Source organism: Rissa tridactyla, chromosome 4, assembly GCF_028500815.1.
Source record: "Rissa tridactyla isolate bRisTri1 chromosome 4, bRisTri1.patW.cur.20221130, whole genome shotgun sequence".
Lineage (NCBI taxonomy): Eukaryota > Metazoa > Chordata > Aves > Charadriiformes > Laridae > Rissa > Rissa tridactyla.
The window spans coordinates 3,540,241-3,561,045 of record NC_071469.1 but is presented as its reverse complement, the minus strand read 5'-3'; the positions used below and the strand labels follow the sequence as shown (position 1 = coordinate 3,561,045).

The window sequence follows — 20,805 nt, the reverse complement described above, 5'->3', positions numbered from 1 at the left end:
AAATTAATCCGCTTGGTCAGAGACTGCACAGACACACCAGACTGCTCACCACTTGTGCCAGAGCTGCTCTTTTTCCAAGACCCCATTGTCCCACTTCTCCAGTACATCTGTAGTTACACTTAAGCAGAAGAATTTCAAAAGCAAAACAGGAAGGAAGTTTCCCTTGGACTCTCACAACTTTAATTTTAAGAAGTGTCGGGGGTATGCTTGCGCTTAGTAGACATCATGTTCAGATGTCACCAAGCGGATTACGGCTAACAGGTAAACAGACATTACCTTTTTCGTCTTATGGTTGGTTGAATCAAACTATGTACCAGTTAAATACACAGATTTAAAAATACTAGTGCCCAGTCTAGACGTGCAGACTTGCAGGTTAGTGAGAGCCCTGTTACCCTGACAATAACCATGTACATAAACGCACACACACACACTTCCAGTATATATTTTATATATATGTGTGCGTGTGTGTGTGTGTGCTGAAACATTACAGCACCGTTGCAGTTTTGGTAATATATTGTTTGTACAGTTCAACCAAAACCCAAGCTAGATGCTGTGTAGGACCAGAGCAGCTCAGAGCACACCACGATGAGCCTGGCCATCCTCCGGCTTAGCGTGCAAAAGGGGAGGCCCGCTGCATGGGCAGGAGGACCAGCCAAATTGGCAACTAAAAAACCCCAATGCAAGCCACCGAACCGGGGTGGACCTTACTCTTTTGGTCCATCAAAAGGCCCTAAGTGCGAGAGGTAAAGACAGCATATAAAAATGGAAGAATATTGTTTTTAATTTCTTCCTCCCACACACAATATTAGGGAGGCTCTTACTAAGTACTGCATCGAGCTGGCGTCCACACTTTTGGGAGCATATGAACAAACTTTCAGAAAACAACTGCAAAAAATAGCAATGTGATAATCCATGTTATTACAAAGACACTAACAACGCCTCAGTTTATTTCCAAGAGAGAAAAAAATATCATGGTGCCTTGAAAAATAAATAAGTAAATAAAAATTTAGATTTATATCTGGTGGCAGAAGCTAGCAAGGTTCACACTAGGAAAAAGAGAAAACTCAGCCACAGGGCAGTTAATGAAGATTACCTGAGGATGGGAAGGTTTCTCTGTTGCAGAAAGGATTTAAATCATTAACAGATGGCTTTGCAAACCCACTTTGTAAATCCAGCCATTGAATACAAATGTAAGACATAGCATTGCTATGCTTGCTGAAAGTATTTATAATGACTACAGTCTAAGTTACAACAATAAAGTTAAAAGCTTGCTTTCCAGATCACTTTTGAGGTTTTATACAAGTGTTAACTGGAATAAAACAAAATCTAACCTGTTGTTAAATAAGAATCTCAAGTTAACTCGTGTGTATTTTTTTAAAAAAATTATTCTAGATATTTTACATGTCTTCCCTAAATGCCTATTGCTGCTTCCTACATACAGTCAGAGGACATATACCTTTATCTAATACAGTGATAAAATAATGCTGCTGGTAATAAAATGATGGCTATTTTCCACCTATCACAGCTTAAAGAAAAGTCTGTACCAATAAATTCTATAAGCCCTTGAGGACGAAGAAATGCAGGCAGTTATACTCCAGACCATTTTGCATGGTTTAGCAGATGTACAACTGAACTGTTCTGCAGCAAAATGATGAGATTTCTTCTATGACCATCTCTGGTTTTGATCCTCAAATCAAACCTTGAATTTTGCCTTTTTTTTTCCCTTTTCTTCTTTTTTTTAATGGGTAATACGCTGGTTTTATCTAGTTTACATTTTAACTGGAATGTAAATAAGCAGCCACCCTATTCTGAAGACAATAACATTTCAATTTATCTGGAAAAATAAGTGATTTTATGGCACAATAATGCAAACTGCAATGCCTCATTTAGAGAAGAAATGCATTATTCTGGTAAAGTATTGCAGAATGAGTTTCACTTTCTAAGTATTGCTATTACAACCTTATTGTTTGATGTGAGATATGCTCTGCGGCGGATGAAAAATCCCCACACATCCCATCAGGCAACACCTGCAAAACAGCTGCACACTCATGGGTGCAACAATAACAAATACTTAATAATCCACTGGGGTTTTATTTAGTAAGATAGTCTATATTTAAATATATCTATGAATACTAAAAAACCCCCCAAATCCTATTCTCAGTTAAAAAACCTCTTCCACTTTAATGGATGCCTTTATTCAAGGATCGTTATATTTGTATATGTCATCAAAGCAAATCTCAAAAGAAAACACAACCCCAACTTAAAGAATTCTTTAAGTGGTGTTTTAAGGCAGGACTCTGAACAGTAGTAGCCAATGGGTCCTCTATTTATGCTGAGTTTGACCACACTAAACAAAGGCAACAAAGGGATAGGCATCTAAAGATTATGAATAAGTAAAAGATTTAGAGTCAGAGCTAATACTTTTCTTTCTTGCAAATATTTCAAGTAACAGATCAAATCAGCTTATGGCTCATTTTTTTTCTGATCAAGCATTTCCAAACTTGAACAGGTGTATTATTGAAATCCAGTCACTCTGACAAATTAACAACGATCTACAATGGCTTTAGAATTGGTGTGGACATTAATGGCGGTTGTAGTTTTGAAATCCCTTTCTAATGGAAACCATCATCTTTTCGGTTTGATAGCACTTGCACTACTAATATGTTGCTTTGCTTTTATCTGTCTTTTTAATTGGGCAGATACCAAGATTCAAGAAAATATCAACTGAAAAAGTGAAGAACGGCAAATAGGGCAAAGCATACAATCACTCTCAGTTATAACAACCAAGTCATAACCATACTCCATTTCCTACTGTTTATCAAAGCTAAGAAAAATCAAATGAATCAGCAACTGTGGAATTGCTTATGAAAATCCACATATAATGACAGCTGTCTCCGGCTAACTGTTTCAGCTCTAAAACTACTCTTGCTTTTCCAATACATTTTATTTGTGCTCTATCCAGAAAAGCCACATAATAATTTTTATCACAAAAATATGGGTTTGAAGCAAGGAGAAAAAAAATATATTGTCAGAAATTTCAATGAAGAATCTGTGAGCACTATTCCTACAGGCAAGTTTAATATTCATCTCTAAAGTCTCATGTTAAAATTAATTGTACAGGTTGGACAAATCAGTATCACGTGGCTTTTCAGAAAAACTGCAAACCTGATGAAAACTCAAAGGAAACTGTTCCAGCCAATATCTATCCTGTTTACCTGCTGAAGTAAGACAACGCCTTCTCTTCCTTTTATGTATAGATCTTTTATTTGTTCTGCTCGACACCGACCATCTTCAATGCTGAATTACTTTAGTATGCTCAGTAGCAGTTGTTGAAGTTTTACCCCCTTCGGAGGATCCAGAGACCACAATTACACATGAAGAAATGATGCCTTCTCTTCAGCTACTCTCATGCTTCCAAAAAAAGGATCTATCTTCCTGTCAAACCTGTCTTTCCATAGTGAGGAATGAGGGAAAAGGTTCTCTTTATCTCCATGACCCCACGCCTCCGAACCTCCTCGAGCAAGAGGGTAACATTTGCTCTCCCTTGCATTTTGCCTTCTGCCAAACTGGACTCTCACTTCCCTAAAGCCTGACACTTACTGCGAGTGTTATAAATGGCACTAATTAGGATCCTAGTTGCCCATTAACTCTTTTATTATTCATGTGACATTTATGATAAATGCATTATATTACTTACAAATGGTTGAGGTGGCACTTACGCACAGCAGCATAAACTTTAGAGTCATGGGAGAAATCATTTAACAATAAGCCAGAGTAACTACACCAGTTATGATAACCACTCACCGCAATGTATAGTACATGTAACTCTGCTCAGTTCAACACAAGAAATAAAATAGCTTGGCATTCCTAGAAGTGCAGGTGGACCAGTCATTTCTGTTTCAGCACTAGTATCTTTTGCATCAGTGTAAATATCTTCAAAGATGGCTTTCTATCGCTAGAGAGCATTGAGCACTGCACGTGCCGTTCATAAAACAGAAAAAAAACCCCTGCCTTTCTCCAACATAAAAATCTTCAGCAACAGCAAAGTTGTGATTTCTCAGGATTACCACATTCTCTTAATTAAGTTGCAAGATTCAGAACAGAATAACCCCGATGAACATAAATTACACAGAAATGGATTTGATTTGCATGTAACAACTGCTTCTTTCAGAATTATTACGAATATGCTGGCCTGTACAGAGTAGGGATTAATGTCGCGATTCAGCAATGCATGTGCATGTTTAACTGCTCCTCTAAGCTAAGGCTAGGAATAAATTGTCTGGACAATCAATTATAATTCTTCTTTCATTTGCCAGAAAACCAGTAAAGCTTTGTGCAGAATCAGTTATCCCAGACTTCTTGCATCCCTTCAGAGATCTTAAAAGAATCCATATGCATAGTTATCATTCTGTAATCCTCTCCATTAAATTACACATTATTCACCATCAAACCTATCTGTGAAATCAGCCAGTACAGACTATTCCTACTCCCTATAGATTAAAAGCCTAACAAGAAAACAACTTCTAAAAATGAAGCTTCATTCTAAAAAAACCTACCACCACCTAATGCCAATAATCATAGTTTTCAGAGCGTCCTTGCACAGAGTACATATCAGTACAATTTCTAAGCTATTGTTTAATAGTTTTCTATATGCCAATTCTGAAGTAAACAGTAAGAAAAATGCACTTTGAAGGCACAGATAAAAATGCACGTCTATTTACTTTAGAAGTCTGCAAAGCCTGTTCTTTCATTGTTATAATGTGAAGAAGTGGTGCAACTATTTAAATTCAATCACCAGGGGAGTTCAATGCACACAACAAATAAAAGCTGCATATTATATCCTCTCCGGAATGTAAAGGCCAGCTCTGCAGAAAGAAATGTTGTAGCACCAGTAAATACTTTAACAAAACACATATGTGCCTGAAGAAGAAAAAATAAAATAAAGTAAAATCAACAGATGTTAGAGACAAGCCTTGGTCAATTCATCCTGAAAGACCTATTTTCAAATACCTAGTGTCACAGAATCACAGCATCGCTTTGTTGGTCATGAAAAGATTATGGGGGGAAGAGGAAGAAAATCCCAAATCATGTTTTCGTTGCAAACTGCCCAGTAACACTAAAAAAGAGTGCCAACTATTTCAACAAAACCTAAATTACCAACCAAAAATCCTCCAAAACATAGAATGTGAAGCCATTTTTGATATGAAGAGAGTATTTAAATATAGCCTTTTTATAACGTAATTTATATTGCAATAACATCCATTGCTTATTTTTTGTATGACTTTATTTACAGTGCACTGTTGGAAATATTTAATTTCAAGCAATTTGCTTTATTCTCCATGGCTTTTAAACAGCACTAGACCACTGACATTTATGATTGCAGAAATAGTTGCATAAAAACTCATTAATTTTGGTGAGTCTGTAAAAATATTTAGAAGACCACAGAACTGATAGCCTACAATAAATATTGAAATTAATCTAAATTTCAATTCAATACGGCAAAGAAGGAAAAAACCTCCCAAATTCCTCTGACAGTGTATTCCCAACCAACAACAAGAACAAATAGAAAATTCCCAGCCAACCTGAACATTGTTCTTTTTAACTGCTTTCCCAAACGCTGCAGGAGATTTTAAAATAGATAAAGTGAAGTATATTATTGGTGTTTGTCCACTGAACCTGCTAGTCAGAAGCATCACACACTTTTTCTAAAGTAAATTCTCAAAGGGAACATCGCTCTTTCCTCAGCTGAGAATCAAATTTCGGGATCTCCTACCTCGATCAAAAAGTCTCCAGTTCTCAGGCCAGCTTGCCATGCTACTCCCCCTTCGTCCACAGATTCCAAGTACTGCAAAGCAGGAAAGGCTGGAGTTGGGGTGAATTCTTCAATTGGTGTGTCAGCTTTAAAAATAAATACCACATTAAAAAACAGAAAGTTATGGAGTGCTTGCAAATACCACTTGACTACAGGCCTACTATTGGCCATTCAAATTGATGGTTAAAAAATGGTGGGTGCTAAAAGTCAGAGGGCTCTGCCTCTGAGGATATGAAGATGCTGGGACCAGAGTGCAATCTCTCTGCAATAGCAATCCACAGGTCTTCCATTCAGAGAGAAAAATACATGCTTCTTTACTGACACAAACCAAATCAAGCTGTATGAGGCAATAAGCTGGACTCTGAGTATTCCAGGATATTCGGTATTAGGTGGGGTAACCCTTTTGTTTGTAACTCTGGCAACATCCAGCTAAAAATGAATTATGCACTGCAGCCAGGAGAGAGCATCCGGCCGAGCTGGGGGGGAAGGGGTGGGTGGGAAAGGATGAAAAAGATCAAACTGAATTTTTTTTCTTCTAGATTTAGATGTATATTACAAAGACAATAACGGAAGAAATCACTTTTTAGGAAAGGAGGCAGAGCAGGCCTTGTAACAGCCCTCTCTCTCTCCCTGTCACGTACACATACGAGCAGAAAAGTCCTTGGGTCTTTCACCTGAGGTGCCCTCACTGCTACGGAGAAAATCTGGGGACAGTTGTTGGGCTCACACAGAGGGAGCAACCTCTGCTCGATGCACAGACAACTCATGCCAACGGGTTAGCTAAAAGGTAGCGCTATTGGCTTTCCGAGTAGAACTCCAAATGTTTTTATTTAGCTAAAATTAGAAAAGCTTTTACGGCACTGAAAATCTACGGTGGCACTGGTTTAGGGGTGGGGAAACAGGGAGAGCAAAAACCATGTCCCAAGAGTGAAGATACGGAATAATTTTCATGCTCAAGCAAGGCAAGGGAGAACCCATGTAAAATGAGGGGGAGCAAGAGATGGGACATACCATCATATATTTTTTTTTAAATACAAAAGGAGCAGACTGGACTGGAAGTTAAAAAGCAAAGCATTAAATAGAATGCTTTTTTTAACTCTTAAGAATGCCATTATTCTAGATTTTAGTCTGCAGAAAAGTAACATGCAGCTTAACATATGAACAGCTTTTAAAATGAGCACACTACAGGCCATGCAACATACGTGCAGCTTCTGAAGATATAAAAAAAGATCATATTTTCATACTAAAACTGCACCAATGTCACCTTGCAGAAGATCCACACCTATTTTAAACAAAACATCACTCTCTCGTCTATTCCTATTCGTAGACCTATTTAAATAGACTGACATTTGAAATAAAGAAGCAGGTTTTATAAGGAAAGCAGGTTTCCCATAGTTAGGTAAACTGCATAACGAAACAGATTACTGACAAAACGTTACATATACCAACACAAGAAAAATACAGACAAAACTTTCTCCCCCCCAAACGATTATACAGTGCTTCTCCTATGGAAAAATGCAAACTGCTACAGACAGAAGCCACTAAAATCCGTCTGAGTAGTATAGCATACAGAGAATCCTGTTGTCTAGCAACCAAGTGCACCAAGAATAATTCCTGCTTATATTCAGAGATGTATAAATTTCTTCATGCCACTGCACATCACACACACACACACACAGAAGCACGTACCTTTTGCCCCTCTGAGCACAAATCCAAATCCTTCATTGTCTTTTTTCTGCAGGACCACTGCCTTTTCTTCTATTATGCAGTCACTGTAGAGAGAATTCCGAGGATAGCGACCATTATTACATCCCTTCATCACCACTGTAGTAGCTGCTCCTCCAGTGTGCAGGTTCATCATCATCACAGCCCGTTAATCAAATAATATTGCAGTAACCAAGCATGGGAAAATAAAGAACAAATAGGAGCGAGGGGAAGACAAAGACGAAGCTTAATGATAAAAGAGAACATGACAAAGCAACTTAAAAGGAATAAAAAAGGCAGAGAGGAAAAAGAAAGCAGAAGAAATCATGCATGGTGGTTTGTGTTCTATATGAATGACTGAATGAACATGTGATCATGTAATCTGTGGGCTAGCTAGGACTCTAAAAGGAAAAAAAGTAAGTGAACTGAACAACAGTATCATTAATAAACTCCTCAATCGTGGATGTACCAGATGCATCTTCTAGTGAAGCCAAAATGAAACCAACCAGAAGAAAAATGAGGCAGCATTTTAAATTTAAAGATAATAAATTATGATTTTCTATTAGCTAACTAAAAGGCACAAATATATTCTGAAAGCTATGCCTTGCATCAAAAGCCCTTTTTCAATCCTATTGAATGTTGCATGCTGCAAGAATCCCACATGATCATCTGACAGCCTACAATGCTAACAACGTGCAGCTGCCTTGGCGTCATCAAGCACAAATTTCCACAGCATCAAGAATCTGCATAATTGAAATAGTAACAAGGCATGCACAATCAGGAAAAGACATTTCTAAGGAATATTGCCCATCTTCTGATAAACAATTAATATTAGAAAACACGGAGATGCTGTAAAGGACTATTTATGTAAGCAGTATGTCCTTAAAGAGAAAGTAGCCTTAGGAATCTTACTGTCATTGGCTAAGAAAAGAGTAGACGGTAAATGAAGAAAATGCATAAAATCCACACTGAAATGGGACCTTTCATATACAGGGAACAATCTGTAAAAGCCTTAAGTTGTTTAGTGTCTTTTATGAAACATTAGGTTACTAAAAATAAGCTCAAAGTCAAAAAAAAAAAAACCAAAAACAACAGAGAAAAAAAAGAAAGAGATTTTGAATGCTCTTTTAGGTATAAAAACCATTAGACAGCACAAGTTGCAGGACATTCTTCTGAATAAAGACAGTGTCAGGGGTTAAGTATTCATGAATCGTAAGCACTGCAAAACACGCTGCTAGGTTGGCTTTAAAATACCTACTGAACTATTTAAGACAGAAAGAAGTATGAGCAAGTTTTCTTGTCTTTTCTTAATTGTTTTACTAGCCAACTATTGTTATCACCGGGATTGTACAGAATCTAGTCACCAAAGCATTCAATACAATAAGAGACCGGATCTGCCTCAGTGCCATTAATAATCCAGAAGGGGAGGAGGAAACCAATTAAAGAAAAATTGGTGTGACCTTTTTATTTAAAGCTCTGAACAAAGACAAGGATGATGACATCAGGACACCAATGTGCAAACTCCAGATCTTTCATGTATTACACACATCATCCTTTTGGTGACTTTCCTACTCTAACTGGGGGATGCAACTCCATGTTACTGCTGAAGTGATGATGTAATTATGTCCTCCAAACTACAAAGTATATAAACACCACTGAAGGGAACGACACCTGAATTAGAACTACCACAATGGTGACTTTCTGAGCACGGGTGATCTCCGTAAGTACCAACAACTTTTGAATACTCCCTCAACTTACTATTATTTACCATATAATTCAGACATTACCTTTTCTTACAATCAATACCTGTGCTATGGAAAGGATAAAATAGGAAAATGCCTATTTCTTGAGAAAGCCAAAGACACTCCTGTTTAGGGATATTGGGGTGGAATGGAATATGCAACCCTCAGAGTCCTTACTAGAGCGCTGAAGCCCTCCATCAATGCCCTAACGTTACAGAAACTGACTGAACCTACAAGTGTACTGGCTCGTTATCTTCATTTCACCACTCACATTTTCAAGATGTACTTCATACTTATCCACTGAAGAGTCAACGGTAAAGCTGTCCCGAGTCTTTTTCTTAATCCACGGTCAAATTAATAAAAGCCATTTCCTTCAAGTTTCCTTGTAAACAATCAATAGCTTAATAGAAGTTAGAAGGCTACTTTTGAGAACCTAATCACAGAAAGTGTTTGGTTCAAAGAACAACCCTCCTCTCCCCTACCCAAATCCCACTCTCATCATAATCCATCAATAGAAAGAATTCAGAAGCCTATTCGCCAGGTACCTCATCAGCCCCTGCACTCATTCTTTCATTTCTGTTGACAAAACCAGACAAATTCACAACGCCATTCCTTAAAAAGCTGAAGGCTGAAGTTCCAAAAGCAGCGCTCGGAAAACTCGGGATCAATTCACCTGATCAAAGTTAGGAATCTACACCTAAAAAAAAGGCATCCAGGGTCCTTTCACAGTCAGCTCATGAAATGAACAGGCACTTTCAAGTTATGGTCTCTTCATCCTAACGTAGAGGCCTATAACTGTCCAGATTAAAAATATGAAAGCCACCTATGATTTTCTTTTCATGTACAGCACATTTATTGCATAAACTACCCAGTTTTATACTTCAATTTAGACACTGAAAGTGGGAATACTAAATTTCCAAAATTTTACGAAGTTTTGTGTTTTGCATGCGACAGGAAGGGGAAAGGGAAGGGAAGGAGAAGCACAACATGAATTTTTGGTAGCCAAATATACCAACTGATCTTTATGACTTGATAAACACAGCTTACTAATATGCTCTTTCACTCATGTACTACACAAGGAAAACTCCATCACAGCCTGTAAAGCAAAAATGTACATCAGAAAAAATCAGATGTGTATCCATTTCTTCCCATTTATGTGCTAGGAGAAGGGGACCTGCAATAATCTTATGGCATGAGCAGTTTAAAGTTGTTTAAAGCAATCACAGAGAGCAAATTGATTCTCTACGCACACCCCAGAGCAGCAAAGATAAGAACTAGCAGCAGGAAAAGGATGGAAAACGAACACGCGGACACAAATGATTCAAACTCGCAACCTCCACACCCTTTCTCCCAGCAAACTCACTTTGCGTCTCCCAGAGAAGGAGGCAAAGAGGGGGGAAAAGAAGTTTACCCTCTGACTGTTTGCAATTCTGCTTTTTGTTTGCCTTGCCATGAGAGGGTTCTCTTATTTCAATGTCAGATTGGACCTCTTCCCTGAGGACACGTTGAAGGTCTGTTCACAGTCTACCTGGTCTTGGCAGGCAAAGCGGTGCCAAGAGTAAAAGTAGGTCAAAATTTCTCACAATGAGCCTCCTTTGGCAGCATTGCTTTGATCCTGAAGGTGTTGTAAATAGTTAGCGACAGAATGCGTCTAGGGTATAGCTACCAGTGACAAATAAAGGGGACGTTACATTACGAGCCCGTTCAGAGGTCTGAGCTCAAGCAAGAGGAAGAGGCGTTTCTGCAAGGATGCTCTGAGTACAGTGTACGGCTCTACATGAGGCTGAAGAATCCCTGCTATCTGTGATACACCAAATTTCAATAGGTAAAATCCTTAAACTCCATTTCTGTCCCATCTCAAACTGAAATTAAACAGCATCCATTTCAGAGACAAGTTTTCAGAATATTACTAGTTCCATATTATCTTAATAAAATGAGTAATTTTAAAATCAATAGCTCATTACTTAAATAGGGTACACATTACTTTGACTTTGGGCTGTATAAAGCCAAGATACATCGGATAAAAATTTAAACACAAAATACATTCTATCAAGTGCAGAATATTTCTGCATGAAGCACAATCTCAAATATAAAAGCTTCAGGCCAAAAAAAAGGTCCACCTAAAATCACTTTTGCTTTATCCAAACACTACATATTAGAAAACATACTTGTTCATCAGTTCATGGAGCTTCCCTAACATTTTAAGGCTCGAGAATTGTGCGGAGCTGTTAGAATTTCCAGAATTTTACAAACTTACCAATGGAAAAAGGGAAATAAAGAGATTTACCCATGGTCAGACAGACACCTGAGATTTGAACCCAGCACTGTTGCAGTCAACATAACAACCACCATCTGTGTAGACTTTTCAAGACAATACTGAATGACAAAGATGGAAACTATCAGGACCATAGAATATGTTTAGGCAAGTTTGCATCACATGTATCGCTGTTGATTTCATGTGTTGAAAACAGGACGTAGAATGAACACCACTGGAACTGACCATCATTATCTGGAAACAAAAATGGCTATTGGTATATTGTCAATTTCTCCCTAAGGCAGAGAAAAACTGAATTGAAACGGGAATTATTTTCCTGATTCTCTCCAATTGTACATCCCCTAGAAACAAAATCCAGGTCTAACCTTTTCAGCTTTAGCAAACTGGACTACAGCCTCCCAAGGTAGAGAAGTTAACTATCATCTCACACATGAGATTCAAACAACCATTTATACAACAAAATGAGTAGCTTGCTTAGCCCACAAACCCTTCAGTCACATGCTTGCTCTGTCCTTCAGTGAGCAGGTATTCTCTCCAAGTTCCCGTCTTTCAGTTCACCAAGTAAATCCAAATCTCTTCATCAGACCTTTTTTATATCCTCTCCTTAGCACTCTTGCCATTTCAATCTCTTTGAAAGATGTACTGAATTCACAGCTAGCTACTTGTTAGAAGGATCAAATCACAGCCCAACGATAAAGGAAATGTCTTTTTTATACTCTGCCAGATGCAAAAAACCCCAATATCTAAACCATTCCATAAATTTATATACAATGTCTGAAAGCAGGTGCGCTAATTCCATTCCGGCTAAGATAATAAATTTATGGTGGTTACGTTCAAGCCCATAGAAGGGCATTCTGGTAATCTATTCAAGAGGAGCTCTTTACTGCATGTTCTGACAGCCAATCCCTGTTAAAAGCACATAAAGAATGTTCTCTCCCAATATTTTCCTTTTTTGGGAAGTTATTTGTCCTGATACCATATAAAATGGAAGTGCTGTCTACAGCAAATCTTACTGCAAGATACAACAGACTTCCAGTGGAAAAAATTTTGCTGTCTTTGCTGGAAGGGGTCAACCTAACTATTTATAGTCATCTACTGTAATGACTCCAGCAAAATTGGCTAATCCTTGTAATTAAGGCCTTCAAGATTAATGAAGACTCTGTATGTGATTGCTTGAGTTCCCCAGGCATTGATCATCCAGCTGTAGGTCTTGCAGAAGAGCCTTCACAGCTCTTGTGTAACGTGGAACAGCAATCCCTTGTTCAAGAGGTATTAGCTCCGCCAGTGAGCGTGGTTCTCTGCACAGCAAATCGGCAAATACAGAGATGGGTCCCTACCTAACCTGCTCACAGCCCAACAGAAGCAGCATGATATAGTCAACCGTATATTCAAACTCATAGTAACCTCTCTGTAACACGTTGCTGTCACATGCAGAGATTCCCTCACATGATGACGTCTTTCACTGCACTGCAACGCAATTTGTCTTAAGAATGTGCTTATTTGGTAAGTATATGCTATAGCTTTGAACAAAACCAGGCTATTATGCTAACGAATTATTCACAAGCCAGTGTTACTGCCTTTGATAGAATCGTTTGTAGTTTCTTACGGTAACGTCTTAAATAACCAATAACAATTTCCACCTATTTTGGTGAAATGTTTTTACCATTTTTCAGAACATGTGATTATTTTCTACATTTTGCTTTTCTCAGCTACTTATTCCCACCTTCTAACAATGCTGTCTGTACACACAATATACATATTCAGTAAAATTAAAATTCAGTAAAAATAAAATTGCAAATTTTGTCCTGCCTTGTGTCAAAAACATGCACACCCCTTACTCTGTACAACTGATCAATTCTGCCAATATAATTTTAGTCATATAAAACGAGTCTAAATGATTTTCCTTTAGAACGTATGTTTATCTGGATGTTTATAGCAAGATGTGCTTGGGAGGAAGGCAGTAAAAAATAGGTTCAAACAGACGGTTGATAAGTCCTGGAGGACAGTTAACTTTAAGTTGATAAACTCCTTATTAGGTACCACCACCACCCTTGCACTATTGCTCTCTCTGGCTTTGTTATTTGTGGCAAATAGCTTCAAACTCCAATAGAAAGGGCATATTCTAATTTCTCCTCAGCCAAGTTTACATTTCCTCCATGGCTGAATGGCTAAGTCAGCATAGCCATGTCTTCCTCAGCTGGCTACGTTCAGGCCAAGTAAAGGAAAGGGAAAAGAAGAGAGGACGCTTCAGCAATACTCCTATGTACTTCCTATATCTACATATTTGTTTTTCAGATCTCCTGTATCAGTGCTCTTTCTACGGAGTTCAGTAAACATCACAGAGAGAGACCTACGATCATTAGAAAAACATGGCTGCATATTTTCCCTTGACACTCATTTGCTGATGAAAGGGGTATATGCCAAACTGTAACACGCCATAAAAGACGTTTAGATATTCCCCAGTTCCTACATTGCGCAGGTCTGTATTGCATTGTGAGGAAGTTACAGACTACTGTAAAAGCTGACAGGGCATAAAACTCCTTCCACTTACAAAGGTGTTTCATTCACACTTTTAAACAAGTAACCAAGCTGTCTCTATTGGATTTTGAATACTTGAAACCCTTGGTAAAAAATGAACAGCTCCTCATTAAGTTACAAAAAAAATTAAAAAAATCACTCATGGAGCGATTCAATAAGAATTAGGAAGTCAGGAAGATTGTACTGCTTTTTGCAGCCCTGAGACTGAGAGTTGCCCAAAGGATTAACCATGATTATAAAGAAGCAACCTATGTTAAAGGAAGTAATAGTGCTATATATGAATTTATGCTATATAACGTTACGAAGAAATACAGGTTTAAAAAGAGATGCATTACATTTTATGACACAAGTGCGAAGAAGTTACACAACTTCTTTACACAATTTCTTTACGTAGAACCAAGGAGAAACTTCCTCTCGCTATGTATGTATATCAGTCCACCTTCTTTTATCCAGCCTGTAATTACACTAAATGTCATATTTGGTGTGGAGAAGGGAGTAAGTAATCTGAAGTAATACCCAAGTCAATTAATTTGGCTAGTACTACTTTTGTTTTTTTCCCTGTTTTCACCTTAAGTTGCTGAAACCGTAACCACTAAAGTAACATATTGATATAGCGAAACAGGAAGTCAAACAACTTCCTGGAAATATAAATCATCCGGATTTTATGTTATACAGAAATCCCAAGCTAGCATATGAAGGAAAAAAAGAAGAAAGTCAATAGTAGGTCATGATCCTATATCTATGACTATATCTCTATATCTATAGGATACAAGCATATCAACATGTATAGATATATGGCTATCCGTATATGAATATATATACACATTATATGCACAATACAGTGAGTGTATATAGTCTTTTTTTAAGAGAAATATTATTATTCTCTCCCATCTGCACTGGTAGGGAGAAAATAAAAAAAACATTGTAGGGTGAGGAGACTGGCAAAGTGCGCTTAAAAAAAAGAAAAGCTTCATTCCTCTATCTTCATTAATTTTTTCTGTATTTAAAAATAAATAGTCAGTTCAAGTACCACACACAACAAAGTGAAAACCAAACATGAAACATTCAGGCAGGTGTCCTTCTAGTATAGAACATGAGAGTTTTATAATGCAGAGTCCTTCAAACCGTTTCACGCGGATGTTCCATCAATCACATTAGTATTTTGGGCTACAGCACACTCCACTTATTCCTGATACTTAGTAGCAATTTTCAGTTGTAATTATCAAGCATTTGAGCAATCTAAGCCTGCACTATGAAAATATTAATATTCATTGCTCATACTATGAGCTTTGAACAAACAGACTGTACAAACACATACTTATGTTTAGGAAACTAGAATATTTATCCACCTTTCTTCTTAGGTTTGTATTTTTCTAGCCCAAACCAGCTGCAGCTCCAGCCCCTGCTACTGACACCAAACCACACAAAAATAGGATTTTTTTCCCTAAGCAACTTAACATATAAAGTATTCACAGAAAAGGAATAACAATGATAGCTATTAATTACAACACTGCTTTTCTATATCGCTTTTTTTTAATCAATAATTTTCCAAATGGTTTTGCTAAAGGTGGTCAGTATTATCACAGACAGACACAGTAATACGGAAAAGAACGTGTCCAAGGTTAGGAAATAGGACAAATAACAAAGGTAGAACCAGGGAAGTAAAGTAAAAGATAATGGTATGAATTTACAGAAACATTACTATATATAACAATAAAGATTTTCTTCAGCTGCTACAGCATCTAAACCAGTTCAGAAAGCTTGCTAATCAATCTCTGCTTATCTCAGAGTTGGCATGTATCAGATAGGACTTTGAATTTTTTCCTTCCCTTTTTAGAGAGTGCCACTGGACCATCTGGAGCCCAAGATCCCGTCTTTGCCACAGGCCAACAGCAGAGAAGGGTGTAAGAGCTGGACAAACACATTTGGTGCTTCCCCAAAGCACTCCACCAGCCCCCACCCAAGCTGCGCTACTTGCTCCCTGTCTTATTGAAAAAAATCCATGGTATACTCTATTCCCTTCTTCTACGGTTTTGTCATCATGCTTTGGCACCCGCACAGCCCATGGAAACACAGGGGATTAGATCTGCCTTCCTCTTGATTGGGCTCACTATAATACACTTTAGTCACACTTTCAGTTAAAAAAATGAACGAAGAAACAAAAAAGTGTTTTATTAACACTTTTACAATGTGTTACAAGCCCTTTAAGGTAGCAGTCTGACATTGCAGGTCTTTATAACAATTACTAAACTCACTACACATTTCAGTATCGTAACTTGATTTGCTCCCTCAGTCATTCAGAGAGTGTGTAAACATACTAACAGCTAAACATAAATAAATTATGAAATAGGGGAAAGAGACCAGTGACTTCACGACTGGTGATAACCATGAGTTTCCAATTAGTTTTAAGGGGTCCCTCAGGGTTTCCGTCACTCCCTGTTCGCTATGATGAGCGGGAGGAATCATCCTCCTCCTCTCCTGCATTCCTTGGAAACTAAATACAGCTCTAACCACGAGAAATCAGAGTAAACCTGACTGTTCATTTCCGTTTTAGAGACGTATTTCACTTAAAATTCTACATTGTATAGAAGTGTATAGTGCTTTAATCACCAGTGTTAAAATTCCCATAAAATTTGATGACACTTTAGTATAAGGCATTTTACAAGTAAGTTTCAAGTTCTGTCTCAAAACAAGTGAGGTATTAACAAAGGCACAGAGGAAAGGTTTTCTGAAAGCATTTTCCCACCTTTTTCTTCTCCAAGAGCTTTAAAAACACAGGATAGCCTGAGAAACTTAGATTTTCTAGGATTTTACTGAAAAGAAATTGAGGTGGTTTCAAATAGAGTTTATTTGCATGTATTAGAATATATCAGGATATAAGATGATATAAATATATATATTAAAAAAAATAAAGATTTGAAAATCCTGACTAATCACCATATTGTTTTACAATCTCATTGTCAAAAAGGAGGTGGCATCTCTACCTTTTTTCTGAAATACATTCTCCCCTCTCTCCATTTCCCTAATTACACTAAGCCCTTTAGTTTAAGTTTACTCCAAATTTTATTCGCTTATCTGCAAAACAGCTTGAGAAACGTCCATCTTAAGAGCTTTCGCTGTTAAGTATCGTCATTTTCAGGAATTTTGTCAAAGCAAGGCCAGTTTAGCCAACAACTTTGGTAGCAGTGAAAACTCACTGACTTGACAGGTATCAGCTGATGAAGAGAGAGAACTCTGCTTTATTTAAATTGGCTGTTACTTTTCCTAATTAAGGGAAAGTTGAAATGCAATCTCTCCTTATTGCCCTCTTTCCTTTAATGTCCAGCTAGAGCTCGCTGGTTGCATTGACGTGTCACTTCTGGAAATATGAAGCTTTTATTTTGTAAGTACTGGAGACAGGGTAAAACTTTTGGTTTATCATTTCAATTGAGTGACTAACTTAAGATGCACAGAGTTTAATTTTAAGTGCACTTCAGAATTTATGATATCTGAAGTGTTTACTGTAGAGGAATAAACCTCCTCTGCTGTAGCTCCAACTGTTTTATCAATCTGACAGTGCTACGCTATCAGTCTTTGAAATGCTAGTTTAAAGGATCTACTCAGTATCAGCCCTAGTTTTCAAATGACACGTTAAACTCTTAATTCTGAGACCCGTTATCTGTGCCAACATGCTTTTTTAGTTTAAAAAAAAAAACAAACCAGAGAAATTAGAAGACACATGGGTAACAGTCTTTTTTTTCTAAATATGCAGTTACCACCATTTCCTAGTGCACATATTTAACTTAACATTCACTATTCTTCTGTTCGGAATTTTGCCATGAAATTAGTTTATTTTTTATTATTATTTATTTATTTATTATTATCTGCTAAAGCAAATACTTTGTTGAAATATTTTAGTCTAAATTAAGCCTTCGTTAGACATTTTTTCTCCTGGCTAGGGGATGAAATTTGATGCCAGAGAGAGCAGCCCCCCCAGCAATATCCCCAGCTATTCAATTGGCATACCTGCCAATCATGCGAACCTGCCGTCCCCACCTGCACGCCACAACCTCGGAGCACGGAGCTAGCATCTGCCTCTTGGCTCAGGCAAAGAATAATAGTTTCAAAAGACTTGGATAGAGAATCGCTCTATGCTCCATGTTCTTGGCATTCATCAGCAATACAAGGTACGGGTTTAAGTCGAAGCAGTCTAACACACATGGGACTCAAGCCCAGATCTTCTTTATTCCAAGTGAACACTCTGACACCAGCTACTGCTTGCTCTTTTCCGGGTCCCTCTTGGTACAGTTTGACCCCACCCAACCGGTAAAGAAATACAACTCCAGCACATCTATTTGCCCCAAGGCAAAACAAGACATCCTCCTCCCACCAACCTTAGGTTTGGCGCAGTGGAAGTGACCAGCTTTACTTGGAGCATGAAAGTCAACCCCTTTCTGGCTTCTCAATAGTGTCCTCTTTTAAGAGGAAAAAAAGACATACGTTGCCTGCCAGTCACCCTTAGAATTTGCCTTGTAGGTCAAATTCTGCAAACGCAACAAATATTTGTGAAAATCTAGCTGGAAAAAGGAAAAAAAAAAAGTGGTTTAAATCATTGTTCCCACTGGAGAAAAGCCCACAGTGCGAGCTCAACAGTTATTTGTTCCTTTTGGCCTGCCAAAACTTAAAAATGCATCACTTACAATCAGCGGCACCATATGTCGGGTTTTGCTCATCTAGTGATGAGGTGAGAGGAAGGCAGCCAAAGGTGTAGCGGGGCAGGGAATTAAAGGTCACATAGAGGAAGCTACGTCATCGCAGTGGAGGCCAGGAGACAGGAATGTAAAACACTAATTGTTAGAAACTGTTAGAATTGTTAATAGTTCTATTTTCTCCTGGAAAACAAATAGTTTCATCTCCTGTTTTCCTCTGCTCTATCCTTGCATCTAATTATGTTGCTCCTGTTTCTAACTAACCTGGTACCACACCCTCACAGTCTTTTCTTGCTGTCCTCACCTTCTGTCGTTTCCTTTTTTTTACTACTTTATTCTAATTTAGAAAACTTTATTCCTCCCCATGCACAGGACACAGGCTGCCGCTTTCAGTTCTGACATTTAAATCCATCCTGTCCTCCGGCACCTGGTCAGAGGAGTTACAGAGAAAACACTGTAGAGCTTGAGAGTATCAGTTGCTGTTCAGGAAACGGCACGTCCACCAAATCACGGCCCTTGCAATCGGGACCTTCTGTACCCATCGTTACACAGTTAGGTCTTCACTAGCACTAGAGGGGGATCTTTAAAGTTTCTCACAAAGAACATATTACTTTTAAATTTGGGAAGGGATATATAATTTTTTTTCAACTTCGGACTTGGAAACTGTTGGTCTGTCTTTGCTAACACTTTATCACTAAAAATTCAGGCAAACATCTAGCCCAGAACATGTCTGACAAATTTCAGTCATTAGTTACAAAACCATTAGTTGCTAAAAGTGGGATCTTATTGAAGTGCTTTAAAGAAACTTCACTATTAAGGCAGTAAACAATTTAAAAATGCACTTAGAAGTTCATGGAAACTCTGACCACTCACTGTATAGTTTTGCACCTTCCTGTAATTTTATTAGACTTTAATATTGCATCTTCATGAAATTATACTACAGATTTCAACGAAAAGTTCAAATACATATACACACACACCCTTTTTACCTCCTAGTTTAGCAATTACTTTAAATATTTGCTGTAGTCACCAACATAAAAAGCTCAGTCATGGCAGCGCACAACAGCAGGGGAGGCAAAGTGTGAAGTTGTTTATTAGCAAGTAAGATCATTTTCATTAGAAATTAAATAACTGTAAATGAAAAACTTCACATTTTGCATCTCCACCTGTTCCACAAAATCTACAATGCCTTAATTATTGCTTAAACATAGATATAATTTTCCAAATTGTATTAAATTATATTCTTCAAGTTAATGAGGCACGAGGTATTAGAAATGAGCTACCCTTGTCTTTCTGCCTCACACGTTAAGAGCAGTTCAGCGCTATCAGACTATTATACTCACAGAAAATGAATTAATTCAGAACAGGCATGAGGCAAGCCCAACAAAATATCTTTAGAAATAAAGTAACAATACGTGCACACAAAATATTTTACATACTTTGTTTTCCATAATTTGGTTGGTGCTGATTGTTCTCTATGCCAAAAAGAACCAAGAGTATCACAAATGTAGAGATCTTAAATCATTAAAACCTCAAGGAGCATTCAGATGTAATGACATCACTATATCACATGGTTATATCAGTTTTATATACATTACATTATAGATACATTACAATTATGAGCATACTCAGATATTTTTGCTACTATCTCCCGGACAAAAATTGAGCTATGCATACATGTAAAGAAGTTAAAATACTACTGCTTTTACTTCTTTCCACCACAGAAAAGGAAACCAAGAATTATGTTTAAAACCTATGCCTGCAGCTAAGAACAACTGTAAAATCACTTTCAACTTCTTATCTATGTATCAATTCCAGAATGAAGTAACAGAACTCATGAATTTCTTTTTAAGAATGAACAGTATCCATTTTAATATCCTCACTCCAGTTCCTGCATGAGACCAACTGACCAGTACAAACTTCACAGAAAACATTAGTACAGTGGAACTGGTACCATCCAACAGAAGAACAAAAAAAGCCAGTTATGTCAATGCAGAAAGACCTAATCTCACTTCTCTCAGTGTCGCCCTCGCTGTTCTGCAGGCC

The 20,805-nt window shown here is 37.7% G+C and overlaps 1 protein-coding gene across 2 annotated transcripts in view; it reads right to left on the bottom strand.

The window, feature by feature from the left end:
* The window catches only part of SHANK2 (SH3 and multiple ankyrin repeat domains 2), a 407,070-nt gene that overhangs the window by 133,274 nt on the left and 252,991 nt on the right, over positions 1–20,805 (bottom strand). For both annotated transcript variants that reach the window (XM_054200512.1, XM_054200513.1), the window contains 2 exons: positions 7,502–7,584; positions 5,774–5,898 (listed from right to left, as the gene is read on the bottom strand). In XM_054200512.1, coding sequence (XP_054056487.1) covers positions 5,774–5,898; positions 7,502–7,584 — 208 coding nt within the window. The remainder of the gene's footprint in view (positions 1–5,773; positions 5,899–7,501; positions 7,585–20,805) is intronic.